This window comes from Panthera uncia (assembly GCF_023721935.1).
Source record: "Panthera uncia isolate 11264 chromosome C1 unlocalized genomic scaffold, Puncia_PCG_1.0 HiC_scaffold_4, whole genome shotgun sequence".
Lineage (NCBI taxonomy): Eukaryota > Metazoa > Chordata > Mammalia > Carnivora > Felidae > Panthera > Panthera uncia.
The window spans coordinates 30,356,700-30,383,133 of record NW_026057585.1 but is presented as its reverse complement, the minus strand read 5'-3'; the positions used below and the strand labels follow the sequence as shown (position 1 = coordinate 30,383,133).

The 26,434-nt window shown below is 39.3% G+C and overlaps 1 protein-coding gene across 2 annotated transcripts; it reads right to left on the bottom strand.

Moving 5' to 3' along the window:
* Positions 1–116: 116 nt before the first annotated feature.
* On the bottom strand, positions 117–24,979 carry LOC125912425 (guanylate-binding protein 6-like). 2 transcript variants are annotated; one of them, XM_049616826.1, is made up of 11 exons: positions 24,822–24,979; positions 16,516–16,662; positions 15,161–15,288; positions 12,605–12,714; positions 12,207–12,403; positions 10,108–10,353; positions 8,939–9,219; positions 8,021–8,233; positions 5,934–6,036; positions 5,419–5,612; positions 117–4,421 (listed from the first exon to the last, which is right to left on the bottom strand). In XM_049616826.1, exons 2-11 carry the CDS (start codon positions 16,649–16,651, stop codon positions 4,194–4,196), a joined length of 1,836 nt encoding a protein of 611 aa, XP_049472783.1. In that variant the 5' UTR covers positions 16,652–16,662; positions 24,822–24,979; the 3' UTR covers positions 117–4,193. The 2 variants fall into 2 exon arrangements, with proteins under 2 accessions (XP_049472783.1, XP_049472781.1); XM_049616824.1 differs by having other exon boundaries at positions 119–4,421; positions 16,516–16,732.
* Positions 24,980–26,434: the final 1,455 nt, after the last annotated feature.

Sequence of the window (26,434 nt, the reverse complement as noted above, 5' to 3'; positions counted from 1 at the left end):
AATATTTATAATTGTTATATCCTCTTGTTGGATTGTCCCCTTTACGATTATTTAGCATCCTTCTTTGTCTCTTATTACAATCTTTGTTTTAAAGTCTGTTTTGTCTGATACAAGTATTACTACCCTGGCTTTCTTTTCACATTCATTTGTATGGTAAATGTTTCTCCATCTCTTCACTTTCAATCTGCAGGTGTTTTTAGACCTAAAAGGAATCTCTTGTAGGTAGCATATAGATGAGTCTTGTTTTTTATCCATTCTTTCACCCTATGTCTTTTTATTGGAGCAGTTAGTGCATTTATATTCGAAGTAATTATTGATATATATTTATTGCTATTTTATTACTTGCTTTGTACTTGTTTTCTGAAGATTTTCTCTAATCCTTTTTCGTCTTTCCCTCTTCCATGGTTTACTGGTGTTCTTTAGTGATATATTTGGATTTATGTCTCTTTATTCTTTGCATTTTTGTTAGAATTGTGGTTACCATTAGGTTTGTGTATAACATCTACATACAGCAGTATATATTAAGTTGATGGTTGTTTAAGTTTCAACCCATTCTTTACTCCTCTCCTCCCCATGTTTTAGGTATATTGTGTCATATTTTATATTCTTTTATTTTTAGTTTTTTGATTTTTTATAGAAATATTCATTTTTACTGCTTTTGTGTTTCCTACTTTCATACTATCACTTTTGGTCTTTCCTCTCCACTCAAATAGTCTCCTTTAATATTTCTTGCAGGGTTGATTTAATAGTCATATACTCCTTTAGCTTTTGTTTGGGAAATGCTTTATCTCTCCTTCTGTTCCGAATGATAGCCTTGCTGGATAGAATATTCTTGGCTGCAGGTTTTTCCCATTCAGCGCTTTGTATGTATCATGCCACTCCTTTCTGACTTGGAAAGTTTCTGCTGAAAAATTCACTGATAGCCTTATGGGGGAGGGGGAGGGCGTTCCTTTTTATGTAATTGTCTTCTTTTGTCTTGCTGATTTTAATATTTTTTCTTTATCCCCCGTATTTTGCCATTTTAATTATGATATGTTTTGCTATGGATTTGCTTTTGTTGATTTTATTGGGGGTTATCTTTGTCTCGTGTGTGGATATGTTCCCTTCTCCAGATTAGGGAAGTTTTCAGCTATTATTTATTCAAATAAATTCTCTGCCCCCTTTTCTCTCTCTTCTTCTGGGAGTTGTATAATACGAACATTAATACATTGGATGGAATCACTGAGTTTCTTAAGTCTGTACTCATTTTGCATAATTCTCTTTTCTCTCCTTTGTTCAGCTTGGTTACTTTGCATTACTGTCCTCTAGGTCATCAATTCATCCTTTGCTTCTTCCAGGCTGCTGTTCATCCTATGAAGTGTGTTTCTCATTTTGTTTATTAAACCCGTTATCTCTGCTGTATTATTCCTTATCTCTGTGTTAGTAGTCTCGCTGGTGTCCTCTTTTCTCAAGCCCAGTGAGTGTCCTTATGATCATTGCTTTAAATTCTCCATCAGGCATGTTACTTGTATCTATTTTGCTTAGATCTCTGGTTGTGGCCTTGTCCTGTTCTTTCATCTGGGACAAATTCCTCTGCCTAAATCTCTGTATCTGTTTCTGTGTAGGAAACTCAGCTACATCCCCTATTCTTGAGGGTGATAGCTCTATAAAGAAGAGGTTCTGTAGTGCCCCACAGTGTAGTGTCTCCTGTTCCTCTGGGCCTGGCAGTCTGGGAGTGTCTCTAATGTGTGCTACGTGCACTCTACTGTTGTGTTCTGGCTGATTTATCCTTCAGGTCAGTCATCTGTAGGCTGACTGACCAAATAGGCTCTCTTTGCCTATTATGGGTAGTGTTTAGTCCCTGGCCTGAATGTGATGCAATTTAACTAGGTGTGCTCTGGTCTGCTTGTGAAACAAGACTTACCATGGCCACTGAGACCAAATGGTGTTGACATGGGTTTCAGCCAGTCTTCTGGGGAAGGGGGCCTGCCTCACTGGGACTGAAGCAAGCATGGCTGGGAAGGACAGCTTTTTTGGAGCATGGGGGGTCGGGACTTGGTGTAAGCAAGTTAGGTAAGAGTGTTGGTGCTATGCTGGTTCCCTCAGGTGGCTCTGTGTCTGTGCTGAGGGGCAGGGGAGAGAAATGGCACCTGCCAGTTCTTTGGTTCCCTGAGGGGTATCTTTGTGAATACTGCCTCTCTGGGATATGCTCTGAGATGAGTAACTAACCTCCCCACCATATGTCCCAGGCTCTCTTCAGATCACTGTTTTCACAATATATGTTTATGGGATGTTTGCCCTGCTTTTTCTCCAAGAGTAGCCCCAATGTCCTCCAAGGTCTCCCAGAGTCAAGCACGCCAACATTTAAAACTCCAGGCTTTGAGCCCCTACTCATTGCAATAATTCATAAAATTTGGGCCCTCTTACTTTCCAAGCCAATTGCCTTGGGAATTTGTTTTCTTGTTTACTCCCCTGTGTGCTAGTCTGTCTCTTACCTGTCTCCAAGATCGCAGCTCCCTCCTTACCGCAGTGGCCATGAGCCAGTTCTCTCCCAGGCTCCATCTCCATACTTACTACCTTCTTCACTGTGACCTCTTCTCTACCTTTAGTATGAGACTTTCTTCTGCCAGTCTTCAGGTCTACTTCAGGTTATTTAGGATGATGTGATAGTTATCTAGAATTCATGGAACAAGGCGAGCCCCAGGTCCTCCTACTCTACCACCATCTTCCCCACACTCTCTTTGTTTTCATTTTGTTTAGAACATTTTTAAATTTCTTTTGAGACTTGTTTGACCTGTGTATGATATAGAAATGTGTTGTTTAACATCCAGGAATTTTAGGATTTTCCAGCTATCTTTATGTTATTGGTTTCTAGTCTAATTCCATTGTGATCTGAGACATACATGGTAATGTTTCTATTCCTTTAAATTTGTTAAGGTGTGCTTTATGGCCCATCATGTGGTCTACTGTGATGAATGTTGCGTGTGAGCTTGAGAAAAATGTTTATTCTGCTGTTTTTGATGAAATATTCTATTAATGTAGATTACATCACGTTAGCTCAAAATTTTAAAAATTATCATAATATACCCCTGTAAACAGAACAAAGGAGCAAAATGATTGTCCAAATGATGCACAAAAAGCCTTTTACAAGATTAAATACCCAAACTATTTTTAAAAAAACATGTAAATGAGGAATAGAAGAAAAAAGGGGTGCCTGGGTGGCTTTAATTGGTTAGCCGTCTGACTTCAGCTCAGGTCATGATCTCACAGCTCATGAAGCTGAGCCCCATATCAGGCTCTGTGCTGACAGGTGGGAGGCATGATCTCACAGCTCAGGAGTTTGAGCCCCAGATTGGGCTCTGTGCTGACAGGTGGGAGGCTGGAGCCTGCTTCAGATTCTGTGTCTCCCTCTCTCTCTCTCTGCCCCTCCCCTGCTCATGCTCCGTCTCTCTCTGTCTCTCAAAAATGAATAAACCTTAAAAAAAATTATAAAATGGCGATTCAAGATTTCTGTATAAAAGTCAAAAAATAGAGTATATAATGAAAAGCCTCTGTCTCTTCCACCCTGATGCCACTCAGTTCTCCTTAGAAGGAACGAACGACACGGGTTTCTAAAAAATTTCCCAGAGCTATTCTATGTGTACATAGGTATGACTACACATAATACATTTTTTATGGTGAACACATTATATGCATTCTCTCATACCTTACTTCTTTACAATATATTTTCAAGATTTTTCTATGTTTGTACAAATAGAGCTCCACTATCAATTTATTTATTGACTACATAGTATCTAGTATCCCAGGGTATACACATGTTAAGTTTATACTACCACTTTGTATAGATAGATATTTAATCTAATTTAGCAATCTTTTGCCATTTAAGATGATGCCTCAGTGGATTTTGCACATGTAGATTTCCTAAATCTATAAATCCTAAATCTGGTGTCCTCCATTCTTTTCCTAAGTCCAGTGAGTATCCTTATTATCATTGCTTTAAATTCTCCATCAACAATGACCATTGCTTTAATTCTCAATGATATAGCTATATCAAAATGTACATGCATTTATTCTGTCTAATGCAGGCCAGTCATCACCATCCTCTCGTGGGTACTTTTTATATTTGAAACTTTGCTGAATAAAAGTGAAAAGCATACACACTAAAAATAGGCCAGAGTATATAGCCACATTCTTTAATTTCTTTAAGAGGAGAGCTAATTCTTTTTAAAAATTGAGCTCACTGTTCTCACAACAGTATCAAGAACTCTAACAGGAGAAGCAAATATTGAAATAATCTCACTGCCAAATCTGTCTAAGGCTTGTGTAAACCAGGAAGCTTCATTATTTTTAGTCGTGTCAATCATATGTTTCAACTGCCTTATCTCCTCATCCATCTCTTCAGATTTCTTTCTAAATCCTTCTTTGAGCAGATCTTCTTGGACCTAAATAAAAGGCGAGAAGGAAAACTTTTAAAATTATCATTTTTTTTTAAGATTTGCACTTGGTATTTGAAAATTTGGTCAAACTATGTTTTACTCATAAAATTCTTCTTTCTTACTCAAGCATGAAAGGAGAATTTTGCAATGAGGAATATCTCCCTGGCTTGGACCTGAGCATTGAGAGGAAGCATAGTTTAAAGCCTTTCTAAAATTCACATACCACTAAGGTTTTGCTAGGATGCTAAACCTGACACAAAGACAAATGTAACATTTTTCAGCCAAAAAATGCCAATTGATAGGTGGCCTTGGTCTGATTGCACTAGTTCTCAGTCCCACTTGGGTTGGTATGGTCACCCAAATAGTAGAAATGAAGGGAACTTACAAGCTGTTCTAGAAATCTGTTATAAATATGTTCTGATGGACAATAAGTGATTTCCTCCCTATGCCATTTGATAAATTGGGTAGACTATCCACACTTGGAGACAATAGAGTAATTTTAGAAGCTGTCACTTCCCTACATTTTTAAGTCTTTACATTTCTGATAGTTTTATGTCAGCATATATCTACCTCAGGGTCTTTGGGTAGCAGTAGGGTTTTCGATAATTGTCAGTGATCTTGGTAAAGCAGTTGCTACTCATATTAAATCATATGGTTGAATATATGTTTAATCAAGCCTCATGAGATCATTTTAAAACCCCCAAATGCTATTTGTAGAGTTTGGAGGGGCCATACTCATCCTGAACTCTCTAGAGTCTATATATAGAGTGGAATTTAAAGGCTTCTATAGAAAAGGAGGGGGAAGAGGAGGGGAGGAGATGGAAGAGGGGAAGGAGAGGGAGAGGGAGAAGAAGAAGAATTCAAAGGTTTCAGGATTTTAATAAGTCACAAGCAATTAATGGCAATGATGCTTCCTTCCATAAGCTCACTGTAACCTTCACCCATCCTTTCCTGAGGTACCAGGAGGACCATCAAGCAGCACCAAGGCCATGGGCAGACGTACCTTCAGCTTATGCTCCAACATCATGTTCTGTTCTTTTATTATGTTTTCTGTCTCTCTCTCCATCTTCTCTTTCAGTTGAGCTATGTTCTCCTGGAGACTCCTCTGTTGTGCTTCAATCTGCTGTTCCTGCTCCAGTAGTTTCTGTCTTAGCACCTCCTGTTCCTTCTCAGCTGCTTCCTTGCTGGCCCTCTCCGCTGCCCCAGGAAAGTTCCAAGAGGGAAGAAAATTAGGTGAAGACTGATCTCTACCCTCTTGAACTCAGAGACAAAACAAAGTTGGAAGGGAAGACAGAAAATCTCTGCGTTCCTCGTGTCCACACCATCGGGAGCACATTTCAGAATATTAGGGTAAAGGCCCTACTGGCTGACATACAAACACAACTCTCCTTGTTGTTTATAGATTTAGCAGAGTTGTTCCACAGAAGGAGAGGAAGCTCCTTGTTTCAGGAAGGCTTTGCACTCACACCTGACAGAGGGACCTACCCAAGCCATTGTGAGCCAAGCCCGGCCCTGTACCTGCTATGGCCTTCTCCCCATCGGTAAGGGCTTTATCTGCCTGCCAGATGGATTTCTCTATCGAAGCCTGTGATTGTAGAAAATTCTGGAGGACCTCATTTGCCTGAGGAACCAAGAAGGAGGCAAGAACTTAGATTTCCACTACAGAGATAAGTGCTGCAAAAACAAGTACGTATGTCCATGTCATTTTTGCTTCATGCTTAAAATTCTATGGTGGCTCCCTACAGTGTTCAAGCTCCATAGTGTGACCAGAGACTCTCCGTATCTCCTGCTTCCTGTCTCCTTCCAGTGTCTACCCCCCGTGCTGCTCCCTTCTACCCACTCTAGGTTCCAGCCAGTCAGAACTATGTTCAGTTCTGTAAATCCATAATCTCTGCTGCTTTTATAGGTTTGCCTTCTCACTGGGAAATGTTGCCTCTAATTTGTACTGTTGATCTCCTCTGTTGTTTGCTGGCTTTAACTTTAGGCAAGTTATTTTAACCTGCCTGTGCCTCTCAGTTCAGATCTGTAGAATATTGACAATAAATGCAGATGTTTCTTTAGGTTGTTTGAAGGATTAAGCTAAAGAGTCTAGGAAAACAGTTTTACATGATTGCTATGAGAAATAATAGTCTAGGAGCACCTGGGTGGCCCAGTCAGTTAAGCATCTGACTTTGGCTCAAGTCATGATTTAATGGTTTGTGGGTTTGAGCTCAACATTGGGCTCTGTGCTGATGGTACAGAGCCTGCTTGGGATTCTCTCTGTCTCCTTCTGTCTCTCTGCCCTTCCTTTTTCTCTGTCTGTCTCTCAAAATAAATAAATAAGCTTTAAAAAAAAGAAATAACAGTCTAATATATATTAGTTGCATTATTATTATCATTATTTTTAAATTATTATTGTTTGTTACCACAACGTATGTAGCCCATTTGCACTTATTTATTTGTTTGTTTGTTTATTACTCTTTTTTTTAATTTGAGTGTGGTTGACACGCAATGTTACCTTAGTTCCCAGTGTAGAGCATAGTGATTTGACAGGTTTATCCTTATGCTGTGTTCACCAAAAGTGTAGCTACCTTCAGCCTTGCTACATCGTTGTTACAATATCTACAATATCATTGACTGTACTCCTTATTCTGTGCCTTTCATCCTCATGACTGATTCACTCCATAACTGGAAGCCTGGACCTCCCACTCCCCTTTGCCCATTTTGCTTATCCCTTTATCCCCCTCCCATCTGGCAACCATCAGTTTGTTGTATGTGTTTACAGATGTGATTCTGCTTTTTAATAGTTAGCCACCTTTTTTTTTTTAATTTTTTTTTTAACGTTTATTTATTTTTGAGACAGAGAGAGACAGAGCATGAACAGGGGAGGGTCAGAGAGAGGGAGACACAGAATCTGAAACAGGCTCCAGGCTCTGAGCTGTCAGCACAGAGCCCGACGCGGGGCTTGAACTCACGGACCGCAAGATCATGACCTGAGCCGAAGTCGGCCGCTCAACCGACTGAGCCACCCAGGCGCCCCTGATTCTGCTTTTTGTTTGTTTATTCATTTGTGGGCTTTTTTTTAAGATTCCACTTATGAGCAAAATCATATGGTATTTGTCTTTCTCAGTCTGACTTATTTCACCTAGCATAATATCCCTTAGGTCCATCTATGTTGTCTCAAATGGCATGATCTCATACTTTTTATGGCTGTATAAGATTAAGTTGCATGTAGCCCATTTCCATAGGTTCATATGGGTTATAACTTTGTATGCAATTATCTGTGTATTTGACTTTCTCTCTTACTTTTGATCATACTTAAGTACAAAGAGTCTGACTTTACCTTGTAAATTGTCAGCACTTAGCATATTCAATGTCATGTTGTTAAATGAAGAAATGAGTAATTTCTATCTCGTGTGGATTCCAGAAATCCATACTCATTTATTGGGAATGGGCATTTCCACTCTCTTCAGGAGTATGTAACACATAGTGGACCTTAAAAGCTAAATCTGTCATGATATCCCCATGCTGTCTTATCACCCACAACTGGTGCTATCCTTTCAGATTTTCAGGAGACCCCTGTGACTCTATTCTGTAGGCTCCCCCATGTTCCCCTTATTCCTCACCTTCACTCCTTTCCTGGGAACTTGTGAATAATTCCATTCAATACTTTCCTTTGCTTGCCTGTAGAGCTTGTACCCTCCAGGAACAGAAAAAGTTCCTATGGAAATATTTTCCATTAGGGCCTTTGAAAGCTGATCAAGCATAGACTGGCAGTATTTAACCGATGCTTCTTCATTCTGCTGCAAGAAATGTTGCTTCTTATCCTTTATGATTTCCTACAAGGGAAATGTAGAGAGATGTCACCAGAAGAAAGGAATGGAAAAGATAAGATTCCAAAGAATCTGGTAGAAGGATTGATCTAACTGTGGTCCGTGAGAAAAGCATTCTGTTGGCGAAGGACATGGAATAAAACAGGAATCACAAGACTTGATTTACTGACAACCTTGAATACTCCCTGCAAGACTATGGGAAAGTTTCTTAACCTCCATGGTTCTTCTGAAATGTTGGAGTTGTGTTACCTAATCTCTATGGTTCCTTGCAGCTGTAACATTCAATGATTTTATCTTCAATGATACAGTGATACAACAAGGAGCAATGTAAGTTGAAAATGGCCTGGAATGAGGATCTGATAAGAGAAAGTTTGCTTCCTGACAAGGGGATTGTGTTCACAGAAAGCATCCATGCCCAGGAATGACTTTTGGGTCTTCTGGGCAGGCTTGGAATCCATAGAAGTATTCAGATCAGGAGGATATGTGTACTGATAATTGCTTCAGAAATCAGAGAGATTTCTAGATGAAGTACCTCAGGTTTCAGAGAAAAAAGAAAGAAGAAAATGTAGTCCTTTGAAACTCTCTTTCTCATGAGAATCCAGATTTTTTTTATCCTTGAGTAAGAGATGAGCCATGGGGTCAGTAAAGGTATTTCTAGACTTCATTCTTCAAAGGGAAAGGACCCACAGAGTAAAAACTAAGACAAATTACCACAAGAGTCTTCTGGAACTCCTGATTTTCATCCTTGAAGGAACGCTCCATGAACACCCTAATGGCTTCCCTCTCACAGTCTGCATGCACATCCAGCAGCTCCTGGAGCGTGTCTGTGGGGAACCTCACTCGCTGGGCCATCTGTTCGCTGTAGTGGTCGGCTGCCTTCTGCACGGCCACTGAGTTCTCAAGCTGGGCTAGAGTTGTCACTGCATTCTCCAAACAAGGCACCGCCCCAGTATTGATGGTATCCACATAGGTCACCACCAGAGTTCTCAACCCTGAATGAGCCAGGATATTGAAGGGATAAATATCAAATTATCACTGCACAGGATCCCAGATTCTGAGACTACATTTCTGAAGTCATGCACATGCACACACATCCCCCCACCTTCCCCCACAGGAGCCCTGCCTCCTTCTATCTTCACCTTTGTTTTCCTATTGACTCTTAATTTTTATGGTTTTCCAGGCCACACAGCCAAAAAAATTTAAAAATATACCTTCATCTAACATATTAAAAGGGTATCTGGAAAACATACTTTACCATTAAAAATTAAAAACAAAATAAATTATATAGGTAGATAGATGAGGCAAGGTAAGTCAGATTATATTTATTCCTAATTCTGAAGCTTCCAATGGATTTTCACTGATTTGTGGTGATGCTCTAAGTAACAAATAACACGTATCAGATTGGACTTCCCTTGAGGAAAAAAAAAAAACCCATACAGTATATTCTGTTTGTTTTTTGTTTTTGTTTTGTTTTTAACTAGGCTTCATGACCACATGGAGCCCAACGTGGGGCTTGAACTCACAACCCTGAGATCAAGACCTGAGCTGGGATCAAGAGTTAGACATTTAGTTGACTGAGGCACCCAGGTGCCCAATACATCCTGTTTTTATACCTAGTTATTGATTTTTTTTTATCAGTGAAGGATTCTTTCAAATAAGTGGATGCCATAGATATCAGTGACAAAGTGTGCAATTTTGGAGAGGGGTTTATAGTGCCCCAAAAGTGAGATAATGATAAGATACACACATCTCTTCATAGAGTGTGAATGTGTGTATATCCAGAATTCCATAAAGAATCAAACAAAAATGCCGAAAAACACATTATATAATATATTCAACATATATTAAGCCCCATAGAAATGGTGGAAAAGGAGACTCACGATTCCCGGTGATCATGACTCCCTCTCTGAGAATCTTGGTCCTTGCCCGGGTGAAGATGTAAGAACAAAAATTGTTTGCTTGTTTCTGGAATTTAGGATCCAGTTGATTCTCAGGTATATTCTCAATATTGGCTAGGAGTTTTGTGTCATTTGTTGGCCGGTCAAAGACAAAACATTTCCGTTTTGGAAAGAAATGCCTGATGCACTCTCTGGGTAGATTGGATGCTTGGATTCTGGGATTCTTGCCTGAGGGATAAGAACAACAGAGATTACTGTGGGAACAGTCTTGATGCAAGGGAGCTAAAGGGGTTTTTTTTGTTGTTTTTTTGGGTTGAGAGAGAGAGAGAGAGAGAGTACGTGCGTGCAAGTGGAAGAGGGGAAGAGAGAGAGAGAATAATAAGCAGGCCCCAGTTCAGCACGGAGCCTGATGCAGGGCTCAATCCCACAACCCTGGGATCATGATCTGAGCTGAAATCAAGAGTTGGATGCTCAACCAACTGAGCCACCCGGGTGCCTCAAGGGAGCTGAAGGTTTTTATGACAAGGATTTCAATTCTTTGCTTACAACAAAGAATTGTTTATGTCTTCTATGCTTACAACACCTTTAACATAGACATTCAATACTTCCTTGTACAGCAAACTCACACTAATGATATAATGCTGGAGAGAAATCTGGGGAGACATCTGATCCAGGTGAAAGAAGCCCATTGCTGGTAACTCCAGACCTGAAAATGGTAGTGCAGTTGTTTATTAGGTGTTTACTGAATGAGTGGTTAAAAGAATGAAAGGTCAAGTGGAACTTTTTGGTCTAATGTAGAAATTGAGCTGTGGGACCAAGAGCCACGTACAAGGGATAATGGAGCAATGTTAGGAACAAAAGTATTGGGCATATTAGGACACTCTGGTTATTTAAGGAAAACTCATTTGATGCTAAAAATAATTCGTACAATGTTAGCTTTTTTTTTTTTAAAGCAAAAACTTCTGAAGAATACATGTAACTAAAATGCAATTTTAGGATGTCAACACTACTCTACAAACTTCTTGAGGTAAAGGACCACACTCGATTTAACAGCCTGGCTCTTCTGCCTAGGCAATCTCTCATTAAATGTTTTGGGAAAGTATAAGTAGAAAAATGAAAGGGGCACCTGGGTGGCTCAGTCAGTTGGGGGATCCGACTTCGGCTCAGGTCATGATCTCGTGGTTTGTGAGTTCCAGCCCTACATCGGGCTCTGTGCTGACAGCTCAGAGCCTGGATCTTCCTTCAGATTCTGTGTCTCCCTCTCTCTGCCCCTCCCCCACTCATGCTCTGTCTGTGTCTCTCAAAAATGAATAAACATTTAAAAAAATTAAAAAGAAAAGAAAAACAAAAGCAAGAATGGATATCAGAATTGATATTTTTCTCAAGATTTAATGAGATATATACATCATTATAAATGTAACCTATTCAAGTAATTTATCATTTCAAAATTAAAGCATGGATAAATATGTGGGAATTAAGAGAAAACTATGACATAGAAAGTAAGATGAATGTTCTGATAATTATCAGAAATATTGAAAAGGCATAGACTGAAAAGACAAACTTCTTCAGGTTTGTTTAGAACACATAGTCATTTTTATATGTGATATATTCATACAGACATTAGAAAATTATATCCTTCTTTGAGAAGATTAATATCTGTGTGAAGTATATTTTTTATGGAAATATGTTGTGTATATGGTGACACATTGATTTTCCTTGTAATTTCACACATAGAAACTATCTAGTCAGTTGTATTCTTCAACACAGAAAAACAGAAGCCAAAATAAGGTACATGTATCTGGTCTTTGGAAAGTTTAAGCACCCGTTGTAATCTGGTAGCTAAATTAGCAAGTGATTAAAGAACAAATCAGTGTTGAATAATCTCACCCTAGCCTAGGCTCTGCTTTTCTTAAGTGAACTTAAACTCCAGTCCCTGGAGCTTTTCGACCCATCTTCAAGTCACCATTTCTATAGACTCCATTCTGGTCTTGAACACAAGTGCAACCCCAAAGATAATGGTCTGTGTTTAAGAACTCCCACCCTCTGTTGGACTACCCACTACCCAGGCCATGCTCTGATACCTGGAATCAGCTTCAAGGCATTCTCCAGGTACTCATCTTCTGTGATAGGATCATCATTTAACTTCAGCTCCAGGGTGAAATCCCGCACAGTCCAGATGAAGTCTGGAAAGAAACTCACAAACTCTGTGGAATCTTCTGTTCCATCCTCTTTTGGAGAGGACTTTGTCCTGATTAGTTCTGTAAGCTCTGTCACATAACTAGGGCTCAGTTAAGGAAGAAGAAGTTCGTACCCCAAATTCCCACATTTCTCTAACAAAAAATTATTATGAACACTTCCTTTTGCCCTGGGTCCCCTCGGGTCCACCAGAGGCAACGAAGTGGCAGGGAAGGAGAAACTAACTTGATCTCCTTTCCCATAAACCTAATGAAACATGGCGCTTTGTTTCATTAAAGGATACTGCAGCTGCTCCAGGGCCTGGTGATTGATGGTGCCCAAGCTGTTGTAGACAAAAGTGCTGCACAGAAGCACAGCCAGGGCAAAGATCCAGGAATCATTCTTAGGGTCACCCTGCAAAGCACATTCGAGCAAGAGTTTTAGGACTTTGCTTATTAGAAATTCATTCAGACACTTATTTTGTCAGTCTCTCATTTATTATTTCAGCTAACATACTTGTCATTCAAAGAAATAACTTTGAAAACAGACATAAATACAGATATCAACTTTGACAATTATAGAGACATTCCTTGTGATTGTGACCTTTTTCATATATACAAAGATTCTAATCTTCACAGAGCTTTCTTTTCCCTCAATTGGAGAAAATAAAGGAACATATATAGAAAAACTAGCACGTTACCTGGTATGCAATTAAGTATTCAATTCATTTATTCATTTTATATATAGCTATATAAAATACACCATAATTGCCATAACTGGGGATTCAAATTATATTCGGTTAAATTCAACAAATGTTTATCGGGAGCTACTGAATGTTTCCCATTGTTATTATATTTAAAAGCAAACTTGAAAATGGCAACGGTTACTTTCAAGATGACTATTTCAAAGTGGTGACAAACAGCCGTAACAATGAATGTAACAAAGATGACAATATAAAAAGTTTTAGTAACCTTACATCTTAGTAAGGTATGTAAGTGGTAGAACCTATAGCTGCAATATTAAATGAAAATTTAGAATTTTATCAAGGAAGAGCAGAGCTATGAAAGTTGGAGAAAGAGTATACATTATGAAGGCTCACCGGAAGTCTTGAGCTGAGTGTTCAAGAATTGGTAGAATACAGACACGAAGAAACACAGAATCAGTTTGTTCTCAGCAGGTCTGATTCTGCTTTTTGTTTGGTAATTTGTGTGTGTGTGTGTGTGTGTGTGTGTGTGTGTGTGTGTGGTTTGGTTTCCATATATGAGTGAAATCATATGGTATTTGTCTTTCTCAGCCTTATTTCACTTAGCATTATTCTCTCTAGGTCGATCCATTTTGTTGCAAATGGCACAATCTTATCCTTTTATGTCTATGTAATATTCCATTGTGTATATATATCACATCTTCCTTATCTCTCTGTCTATTAATGGGTTCTTACATCGTTCTGTATCTTGGCTATTGTAAATAATGCTATAATAAACACTGTTTTCATCTTTTTGGGGGGGTAAATACATGGTAGTAGAATTATTGAAACGTATTTCTACTTTTAACTTTTTGAGAAACCTCCATACTGTTTTCCACAAATAAAATAACTAATAAAAAATAAATAAACACAGAATTTCTAAGTCTACTTTGGGCAGAAATGGAGGGCTACAGAAATTTAGATACCATTTCCAAGTAAGTCTCAAAGTAAGGCACAAAAGGAGAAATTATTCATTCCACCCTTTGGTGGAAAACTAAAATACCAAAAATCCCTCTGACAAATGTCTGTTATAGAGCAAACACATGCTTCTATAGAACCAGCATATTCAGAGGTATCTCAAAGAATTCTAGAATGCTCTTTGGGCAGTTCACAACAGGAAATGTAAACCTGACTCTTAACTCCAGGCCTCAAATACACATTTCATCTGGCAGATACATCAGAAATATTTCCTGGGGCGCCTGGGTGGCTCAGCAGGTTCAGTGTCCGACTTGGGCTCAGGGCATGATCTCATGGTTCATGAGTTCCAACACTAGGTCAGGTTCTGTGCTGACAGCTCAGAGCCTGGAGCCTGCTTCAGGTTCTGTGTCTCCCTCTCTCTGTGTTATCTCTCTCAAAAATAAATAAACATTTAAAAAAAGAAAGAAAGAAAGAAATATTTCATCTCTTGGGAGGGAACTGATGTTTCTTCCTCTTTCCTGCCAAGGCACCCTTATGCTTAATAGTCTTTGGTGCAAACTATGGTGTGCTGCCCGGATCACCTTATAACATCGAAGGACTTGTTCTCCCAGCTAGTGGGAGTGCTGATGGAAGACAACTCCCAAATGCCACTCCTTTTAATTAGAAAGGCTTCTAGAACACTCTTTTAGTGATTTATCAGCACCCTTGTCCTAACTCGAGATAACTCAAAAGAGCCATCGCAGCCACATAACTCCCATGGAACTGACAGAAGTTAGTAATTGCGTTACTGTGCAACTTTTTCCTGTCTCCAACTTGCTTCTTTTTCAATCATATTTTATTAAATCTGACGGCGTATTTGGGGTCTTCTCAACTGGACTGAAGATGCTTTGAGAGCAGGACCTTTACTGTGGTGACAAATATCTATAGTTCTAAGCCAAGAGGCTGCCATTCAGCTATTCAATAATTATTCCTTAAATGTAATCAAATAATTCACCCAGTGCCAAGAAATAAAATATTTTATCTAATATACCATAATATCTTACCTAGAAGTGAGATTCTAACAAAACAGCATGCTTCATTTACTATACTTGGATTTCTAGATTTTGCAAATAGATCACAGCAGTTAAATTACAAAATATCATGAAGGGGTCAAGAGCAAATCCAGAATAAAAAAGATTTATGTATGACACTCTGCCTTACCTTTTCCACATCACCCAGGCCCTCAGTATCCAGAAGGACCAGGGTGTGGTTTGGCTTGGAGGGGTGAGGCACACACCACATCCAGATGCCCTTGGTTTTAGACTGCACTGTAGAGCCCAGAGGGAAACCTGCAAGGGGAGGGCAGAAGGCAACATACAGTGACAGGAGAGGATCTAAACAGCCAAAGGGTCACAAAGTCAGACTTTCTGTAATGTAAGTGCCCCAGCATATAAGATGGCTCTTTCTTGAGTTCCTCAAGAATGTCCTACTTTGTGTGACATTCTGTTTCAAGGAGGAGGGGATGTTAACTATGAGAATGATGCCAGTCAAGTGCTCACAACGGAGACAGAGGCATTCATGAATCAGCAAAGAGTGGAGATCATTGATAACCATAACAGGAGCATTTTGAAAGAATGGTGAGATGCAAAGCCAGAGAGCAGTGGATTAAAGAGAAACATGGGAGAATAAAAAGTGGAAAAAGGAAATTGAGATCATATTTTTTGCCAGAGTGATTAAAAAAGAGGTGAGGGGAGGAGGTTTGGTAGCTACAATGGGGTGTGAAATCTAGGAAAGATTTTTAAGATGATGGATGTTGCAGTATCATGGAGCACAACAGTCAAGAAAGAATTCTTGAGAAGTTTTATGGTGCATCTTAGTAAGTTCATTCACGTAGCATGGGGACAGGACCCAGGGACAGAAAGAGCCACATTTTTGCGGTGTGAACTTGGTGGTTATATGCTCAGTGTTCACAAGGGAAGGGACATGCAGGGAGTATTAGATCATAAATGTTTCTTTGAATTTCTACTCATAAAACTACTTTCACAAGATTTTCTGGGGCTTGTCATTCCGTTCAATATTAACTATGGGTGAGATGAACAGGCAGTCATGAAACCCTTTAAGAATGTAGCAGCCAGTAAATATTTGATACTTATTGAAACTAGGTAGGCTGTAGGTCAGCCTTCTGAGCTAACCATGAACATTTTTCTGATTCCACCTCTCCTCAATAGATATTCAAACATGTTTATATGTTGATGGGAATATCCCATAAAAAAGCAAATATGTTTCAAGAGAGAAAGGAGATACAATCATAAGAGCCCAGTATTTGGTCAGGTAAAAGAAGGTAGGATCCTGAGCATTACCAGGAGAGATTTTCCTTAACAGCAGTAAAACAGTATAATAACAGATTATTATAAGAGTAATTATAATAAGAGTAATTTAGTGGTGAGAATTAGAATTGGAAGTTTGGTTTATTGAGAGGAGTTTGCTTCTCCTTTCTTGTGACCGGGGAAGAAAAATAAGGATCTGAGATATAGCTAGAGTTAATCAATTTGCCCCAGACTCAATACAACACTCACCTCTGTTCTGTCCTGCAAGACGATTCATCAAGTAGGATTTGCCTGTACGATACAGTCCTACAATGGCCACCACCACTACTGGTTGAGAAATCTGTTCAAGAATCTGTGTAGCTCTCTGGTTCACTGACAGCTGCATATTGTTGTTTTCTACCAGACAAATGGGGGCCATCATATTGGGTCCAGATGCCATGGCAACCTGCCTACCTGGAAAAGTCTCCTAGTAGAAATAAGATTTCAGAGTCATTTTCTGACTTTGAGTTACCAAAAGCATCCATCAATATAGGAGTAGGTGAAACTTCTGTACTTTCTATGGGACAAAATGTAACCTACAATTAGCATTAGTGATGAAACATAGGGTATACTCCAAAGTTTTGCTTCAATAGTAATAATAGAATTCAAGCCATTGTTACTATGCACTGAAGGCCTACAATATACCAACCCCTGTGACACATACCCAGCCTCATTGATACTTCCGAGAACCTACAAGTTAGCAATTATTGTGCCCACTTTGCAAATAAGATAAATATATCTCACAAAAGCTGAGTAGGTCATACAGCCAGGATCAAGCCTAGACAATTGAGCAAAATGGCAAGCTAGGAAGCTCTAAGTTCTTATTTCCCTAAGGAGATATCAAAAATAATCAAAATATTGGCTAGAATAACTTTATAGTAGTTCTGTGAAAACAGTGAAAGACCTAAAGCAACCAAGCAAACACCCAATCAAGAAAATGCCACATTAAAAATGGTAGGAAATTCTGTGGTGTTTTTGCTTGCCCTTGGCCCACACTGTCCCCGGTGTGGTATAGTCTTGGTCTGGAAGGGGTGGTAACCCAGTTCCCAATTTTCTCCCTTGACCCAGAGAGAACAGAGCAGACTTTGTTCACAGTGTTCTAATCTGTCTGGGGGCTACCTCCTCAGGTCTCTGGTTCATCTCACATGGATCTCAGGCAGGGGCAGAGGATGGGGATGTAGTGGTATAACTTGGATGTCAGATGGAAAGAAGCATTGGCATTGATTTCATGGGCATTGCTCATGAAAGCTGCAGAGAGATGGATCTGCAGTTGCCTGGGGCAAGAGATCACCCGGGAAGACATAAAACAGACCATCTTAGGCAACAGTTCAGTTCATATCTCCCTCCTTTAGACTGGATGGAACAGAACACACTGAGTTTATAATGTTCTAATCTGTTCCAAGCTGCCTGAAGGACTGGTCTTTGTTTCACCTAATTGGGATCTCTGGCAAGGAGAAGCAATGGGCATTGCTAGGGAAAGCTGCTGGAGATTCACCTGCGGACCCCTCTGGCAAGATATTATGAGTGTGTGATATTGCGATGTATAATAAGAAGTATATATTTGGTCTTTGTCCCTGCTCTTGACACACAACTTCCAAAACACTTTTAATTTCCCAAGTGATGAAGTATCTTTTGTTATAATATTTGGTCTTTTGTCTTTGGTTCCTAAAATAGTCCCAGAGTAAAGAAGGTGAAAGAAGTTGTCTTTTGTCATACATAACAAGCACCTTTCAACCACACCCAAGGTTATGTTAATGAGGTAACTTTGGAGATACCCTGGAAAACCACAAAGGCTGGTTGCTCGGGTAACAAAGCATGTGACTAGAAAGTTAGAAATTTCAGCCTCACCTCCCAGGGGAGGGGAAAGGAGGCCTGAAGGTTGAGCTAATCACGGGAGGCTGATGATTTAATCAATTGTGGCTATTTAGTGAAGACTCCATTAAAAAACCCTAGCTGAAGGTGTTTAAGGGCTTCTAGGTTGGTGAACATGTGCAGATGCTCAGAGAGTGGTGTTCCCAGAGGGAGCATGGATGTTTCACACCCTTGATACCTTGCCCTATGCAGCTTTTTTGTCTTGTTCTTCCTGGGTTGTATCTTTTTTCTTTTTCCTTCTTTCCTTCCTTTCTTCCTTCCGTCTTTTTTTCTTTTCTTTCATTTTTCCTTCCTTCCTTCCTTCCTTCCTTCCTTTCTCTCTCTCTCTCTCTCTCTCTCTCTCTCTCTCTCTCTCTCTTTCTAAACCAGTAAACTATTGAGTAAACTCTTTTTCCTGGGCTCTATAAGCTATTTTACCAAATTATTGAGCCTGGGGTAGGGATGGCAAACATAGCCAGTCAGAGCACATGTTACACCCTGGACTTGCGATTGTCATCTGAAGTAGGGCCAGTCTTGAGACCTTAACCTGTAGGGCATGCACTGACCTCAGTTTGTATCACAGTTGCTTGGTGTGGAAAATTGCCCATACATGTGGTGACCAGAAGTGAAGTAGTGAGAATAGAGTGTTGAGAGGAGAAGTAGAATTGTTTCCTTTTCAGAGTGGAGACAAACAATAGACCATAAAAGGCCCCAAGGGGAGATTCTGAGGGAAATTGAGACATTTAAAAGCAGCATGTATCTGAGAAAATTGAAAAAAGCCACACTAAAGCTCAGGGAAGATGCACGCTCAGAAAAGACCTAAAAAGACTTTAAGATTTCTCCCTAGGTTATTCCTAAGGCTCAAGACCAAGACCCCGCTAATTAGCAAAAGATTTCCTTGGCACAAAACCAATATGCAAAAAATGGAGAAGGTAGCTTCTTCTAGAAATGACCAGTTTTCAACAGCAACAACAAAAATCACAAGGCATATGGAGAAACAGGAAAATATGGCCCATTCGAAGAAAGTGATTTAAATAAATGTGGCAGAAAACATCCCTGAAGAAACACAAGCATTGCATGTGTTCTAGGCAAAGACTAAAGTAATTTTCTTAAATATGCTCAAAAGGCTAAAGGAAACCACAAAGAACTAAGGTAAATCAGGAAAATGAGATGTAAACAAAATTGGTCCAGTCACAGTGGCATAAAGATAGACACACAGACCAATAGAATAGAACAAAGAGACCAGAAGTAAACTCTCCCATATATGGTCAAATGATTTTTGACAAGCATGCTGAGATCATCCAGTGGGGAAAGCACAGTCTTTTCAACAAATGGTGCTGGGTAAATGTGATATTCACACACAAAAGAATGAAGTTGGATCATTTCTTTAACACCAAATATAAAATTTAACTCAAAATATATCAAAGACTTAAACATAAGAGCTAAGATTATAAAAACTCTTAGAAGAAAACACAGGAGAAAACCTTCATGACACTGGATTTGACAATGATTTTTGGATATGACACCAAAGGGATGATCAAAATATGAAAACATGGTAAATAGGACTTTATCAAAATTAATAACTTTTGTGCATCAAAGGACGCCATCAACAGAGTAACAAGGCAACCACAGAGTAAGAGAGAATAACCACATGTCACATATCTGATAAAGGATTAATATCCAGAATCTGTAGGAACTGTTACAACTCAATAATAACAACAAAAATAATGCAGTTCAAAAATGGGCAAAGGACTCAGACATTTCTGCAGAGAAGATATACAAATAGCCAATAGATACATGAAAAGATCTCAACATCACTAATCATGGGAATGCAAATCATACCACAATAAAGGACAATTTCACACCCATTAAGGTGGCTGTTATTTAACAAAATGAGAACAAAAACAAACAAACAACCAAAAACCCATCAAACAACAAGTGCTGGCCAGGATACAGAGAAATTGGAACACTTGTGCATTCCTGGTAGGAATGTAAAATGGTTACAACCACTGTGGAAAACCCTTTGGTGGTTCCCCTAAAAGTTGAACATAGAATTACCATCTGAACTGGCAATTCCACTTCAGAGTGTATGGACAAAGGTATTAAAAGCAGGGACTTAAGCAGATATTTGTACACCAATGTTCATAGCAGCAGTATTCACAATAACCAAAAGGTGAAAATGTCCATCAAGGGATGGATGGATGAACAAAATGTGGCATATACATACAATGGAATATTTTTCAGCTGTAAAAAGAATGAAATTCTGATACATGTAGCAACACTGATGAACCTTGAAAACGTTATTCTAGGTGAAATAAGCCAGACACAAAGGACAAGTACTATATGATCCCACTAACAAGAGGTACCTAAAATAGTCAAATGCATAAAGACAGAAAGTAGAATAGTGTTTACCATGAGCCTAAGGGAGAGGGTATGGGAAGTTACTGCTTAAAGGGTACTGAGTTTCCATTTGAGGTGATAAAAATATCTGGAAATGGGTAGTGGTAACAGTTGCACAACAATGAGAATGTATTTATTGTCACTGAACAATACTCTTAAAATGGTAAAATTGGGAAATTTTATGTTAAATATGTTTGTATCACAATTTTAAAGTTTTTAAAAAGCAACACTGGACAGTCTATTTTTCTGTCCATGCTACTGCAGCCACTTACTGGACAGAATATTCTTCCTCAAAGACATTGATTATCCTGTAAAGTCCTTTATCTGTAACCTATGGTAGCTTTCTCATCATCATCACATAACAAAATGTGCTCTCCAATGCTTTCGTGTGACCCATGTGCTCATCTTTTGTCTACAGATTGACAAGTGTTGGGAGTGGAATGAGGTCAGTCTAGAGAGTGTAGCCTCCCTTTCAATAAGGGAAGGCAGGAGAATGTCCTGAATCTTAAGAGATACAGGCCGAAGTCCTTAGCTGAGAGGGTCAGGTTTTCTGCAAATTACTCCTATGAATAAGCATAAAAATAAAAATGTAAATGTAATTTTATATTATATAGGGAGACATACATGTATATGAGAGATAAAGCAAATCTAGCAAAATGTCACCAGTGGATAAATCTAGGTGAAAGATATATGGGATTCTCTTGTAATTGTTTTTCAAGGTAAAGTTTAATATAAAAAATTAAATATTAAAAGTACAATTTAATCTCCTGGCATATTTTTGATTGCATTATAGTCAATTTTTTTAATGACATTGTAGAATTGTATAAAATGTCTGGACATAAGAGGCTCCATTTTGAAGCTCCATTTTCTTTTCCAAATAATGAACTCTCTAATTGGGCCAGAGTGGCAATAGTTTTCAAGCAATTGCTCATAAAATTTCAATAGAGCAACTGGCATTTAGATCATATGAGGATAGTAAAGTTAATACATACCAGGGACAGTTTCATGTGATAGCACCAATAACCTTATGAACAAGATAGTAATCAGAAGCAGCTTAACCAGTCAGCATCAAATTAGGGTTTTTTTTTTTTCCCTCTTCTCTTCTTTATCTAAATCGTATAATTACCCCTTCCTCCTTTCCTGTAAAAACCCCTTGCTTTTCCCACATGAGCAGGACACCTTTCTGGTCAGTTTAGAATCTGTGCTCCCCAAAAATGAACTATTGGGACCTCATCAAGATAAAAAGCTTCTGTGCTACAAGGGAAACAATCAACAAAACTAAGAGGCAACCAACGGAAGGGGAGAAGATAGTTGCAAATGACATGTTGGATAAAGGGTTAGTATCCAAAATCTATAAAGAACTTACCAAACTCAACACTGGAAAAACAAATAATCCAGTGAAGAAATGGGCAGAAGACATGAACAGACACTTTTCCAAAGACATCCAGATGGCTAACAGACACATGAAAAGATGCTCAACATCACTCATCATCAGAGAAATACAAATCAAAACCACATTGAGATACCACCTCACACCTGTCAGAATGGCTAAAATTAACAACTCAGGAAACAACAGATGCTGGTGAGGATGTGGAGAAATGGGAACCCTCTTGCACTGTTGTTGGGAATGCAAAAAAAAAACAGTGTGGAGGTTCCTCAAAAAATTAAAAATAGAACTACCCTACGACCCAGCAATAGCACTACTAGGAATTTATCCAAAGGATATAGGAGTATTGATTCATAGGGGCGCATGTACCCCAATGTTTATAGCAGTGCTTTCAACAATAGCCAAATCATGGAAAGAGTCTAAATGTCCATCAACTGATGAATGGATAAAGAAGATGTGGTTTATATATACAATGGAATACTACTTGGCAATGAGAAAGAATGAAATCCTGCCATTTGCAGCAACATGGATGGAACTGGAGGGTATTATGTTAAGTGAAATAAGTCAGTCAGAGAAAGAGATATCATAATTTTCACTCATATGTGGAACTTGAGAAACTTAACAGAAGACCATGGGGGAGGGGAACGGGAAAAGTAGTTACAAACAGAGAGAGAAACAAACCATAAGAGACTCTTAAATATAGAGAACAAACTGAGGATTGATGGGGGGGGTGTAGGGCAGGAGAGAGGGGAAAATGGGTGATACGTATTAAGGAGGACACCTGTTGGGGTGAGCACTGGGTGTTGTATGTAAGCAATGAATCACGGGAATCTACTTCCAAAACCAAGAGCACAATCTACTCCCAAAACCAAATACACACTCAATGTTAGCTAACTTGACAATAAATTATATTAAAAAAAAAAAAAGAAAAGAAACTGTGCTCCCTAAATTGCAATTCTGAGACTGCAAATAAAGGCCTTTGTTCTTTTTCAATTTTACCTCCTTTTCTCAGTTGATAATATCTAGATATTTTTCATAATCAGAATGTGTAAGCATGCTATGATGAATATTCAAATGTCTCAAATATTCAGTTTTATATTAATATGTCACATATTCAAAATGCATCTAACACCAACTCTGTCATATACTACTTATGGGCCCTTAAACAAGGAGCCTCACCTAGCTATACCTAAGTTTTTAAAGACAATTATAGGGGTAATGGGAATACAATTATAGGTCCAACCTAGAGGATATTTTGATAATTAAACTAGATGCCATAAGCCTTTATCTTAGCATAGCATGCAGCACAAAATAGGACTTCAGTGTACATTTGCTGAATAAATGGAGATTATAACAATTGCATTGAGCAATTTGGTCCATTGGGCTATGCATTTCGACATGCTCTGTAAACTATAGATTACTAAGAAACAAGGCCACCATATAAATTTTTTGTCGGATCAAAACAGTAAGCAAGTTCAAACAGGCTGCCCTGTACCACTTCCTTTTGTCTGCTTCTTCAGTGTGGGGAGCAGAGAATGTGGAAGTAAAATGCCCGCCTCAAATAGCTCCATTCTAACGACTGAAACTTACAGTCCCCTCTTTCGAGTGAAGATTAGAGGAAGCTGAGGAAGATGTGATGGGAACTATTGAACAACATTATGAAAACAGGTTTGTGGGTTCTTGGCTGTGAATGAGCCACAGAACTTGTAATTTCAAATGAACAGCCATTGGATCCTGTTCAGGACTGGTTTTCAAAATTCGATGTACATGAAGAATCATCTGAAGAAATTGTTAAACCCAGATTCTAGGGGAACCTGAGTGGCTCAATTGGTTAAGCATCTGACTCTTGATTTTGGCTCAGGTCATGATCTCACAATTCATGGATTGGAGCCCCAAATCAGGCTCTGCGCTGACAGCACAGAGCCTGCTTGAGATTCTCAGTCTCCCTTTCTCTCTACCCTTCTCCCCCCACCCCACCTGCCCCTCAAAATAAATCATTAAAAAAATACCATTACACCCAGATTCTACACATTTACCAAACGGTACAGGTGACTCTGATGTTCCTGTGAAAAATAAGCCAACAAACATCAGAGGGCAACAGAGACAGACAGACTTGACAGGATAGTTATTTTTAACTAATAAAGACCAGTGATGTAGGAACTGAATTTATTTCTACATGGAGACTAAACAGAACTCTCAATCTCAAGCTTTTTTACGTATGACTAATAGAAAGATTAAAGAGAAACTATCTCTTTTAGATTATCATTGCCTAGAAGCTCCTTGATGGGCACTGTCTTGTCCTATGGATTCTAATGCCTGTTACAGAGCCTGATAAAAGTAAACTAGGGAGGGGCGCCTGGGTGGCGCAGTCGGTTAAGCGTCCGACTTCAGCCAGGTCACGATCTCGCGGTCCGTGAGTTCGAGCCCCGCGTCAGGCTCTGGGCTGATGGCTCGGAGCCTGGAGCCTGTTTCCGATTCTGTGTCTCCCTCTCTCTCTGCCCCTCCCCCGTTCATGCTCTGTCTCTCTCTGTCCCAAAAATAAATAAAAAACGTTGAAAAAAAAATTAAAAAAAAAAAAAAAAGTAAACTAGGGAGGCTCCCATGGGGGCTTGGCCCACTCTACTTGCAGCTGCCCTGGCTGACATTGTTCTGGAAGCAGCACATCCAGGGAGACACGGTGTGCCTGGCTGTCACTTTGCAGCTGCTACTGTTTCAAACGGAGAAGCTAAGCTACCCCAACCCTAAAGCCAGCCACAGACCCCTATGGGCCAGACAAAAGGCAACCTGCCCTTCCTGCTCATTCCTCCCTTATCACTTTGAACCAGAAATCAGATCCTGAGTTCAAGACAACGTTGCATGTGAAAGAAGATGTGCATACCTGCTCTTCAGCACTACGGTCCAAGAAGAGTTCTCAGCTGCTCGTTGCTTGCTCACTTGATCCTTCACCTTTCTGTCCCTCCTTTATAAAAGCTTGAAAAAACTGAGGAAGTTAGACATTGCTACTGTTTTAATCATGTGTTAAAACTGAAATTGAAAGTAAAAGCGATTCAGGCACCCTGAATTAGTAGCCTCGGGCGTGAATATGGATGTTTGGTGCATGATGTGATGGGGTTAGGGAAAACCCCACAGTTACTCAACAGTCAGGCTTTTTAGTAAACACACTGCATCAACTTCCTTTTGTCTTCCCCATCTTGGAGTGTTTTCCTGGCCTCTGTTCTCCATATGTCTCTCTCTTTTGGCTTAAGTTTCCTTAGCACACAGGAAAAACAGAAAATTCATGACACAAATGTCAGCAAAGCTGTATAAAACAAGAATATTTCAACTGTTTTTCTCTTAGTGGGAATTCCTGGGTTCTTTTGTTAGTGGAGAGCTTTTAACATTTTAAATATGTTCCCCAAGATATAGTGTCCATGCAAAATGAACAAACCTTTTAGAATTTCTTTTATTTTCTTGACTAATATATTTTTAATTTTACTTATTTTTTTAAATTTTAGTGCCAGTGTAGTAAACATACAGTGTTATGTTAGTTTTGATGTAGTGATTCGTCAGTTCCATATGTTACTCAGTGGTCGTCCCAATAAGTGTATTCTTTATCCCCATCACCTATTTTACACAATCCCCACCCACCTCCCCTCTGGTAACCATCAGTTCGGTCTCTATAGTTAAGAGTCTGTTTTTTGGTTTGTCTCTTTTTTTCTTTTTTTGTTCCTTTTCTTTCTTAAATTCCACATATGAGTGAAATCATGTGGTATTTGTCATTTTCTGGCTTATTTCACTTAGCATTATAACCTCTGGGTGCTTACATGTTGTTGAAAATGGCAAGGGTTCGGGGCGCCTGGGTGGCTCAGTCGGTTGAGCGACCGACTTCGGCTCAGGTCATGATCTCGCGGTCCGTGAGTTCAAGCCCCGCGTCGGGCTCTGTGCTGACAGCTCAGAGCCTGGAGCCTGTTTCAGATTCTGTGTCTCCCTCTCTCTCTGACCCTCCCCCGTTCATGCTCTGTCTCTCTCTGTCTCCAAAATAAATAAACGTTAAAAAAAAAATTAAAAAAAAAAAAAAGAAAATGGCAAGGTTTCATTTTTAATGGCCAAAGAATATTCCATTATATATATATCACATCTTCTTTATCCATTCATCTATCCATGGACACTTGGGATGCTTCCATAGTATGGCTACTGCAAATAATACTGCAATAAACATAGGGGTGCGCATATCCTTTTGAATTAGTATTCTCGTATTCTTTGGGTAAATACCCACTGGTGTAATTATTGGATCATATGGTAATTCTAGTTTTAACCTTTTAAAAAAATTTTTTTAAGTTTTTGTAGTGTTTATTTTTGAGAGAGAGACAGAGTGCAAACGGGGAAGGGGCAGAGAGAGAGAGGGAGACACAGAATCTGAAGCAGGCTCCAGGCTCTGAGCTGTCAGCACAGAGCTGGACACAGAGCTCGAACTCACAAACCATGAGATCATGACCTGAGCTGAAGTTAGAC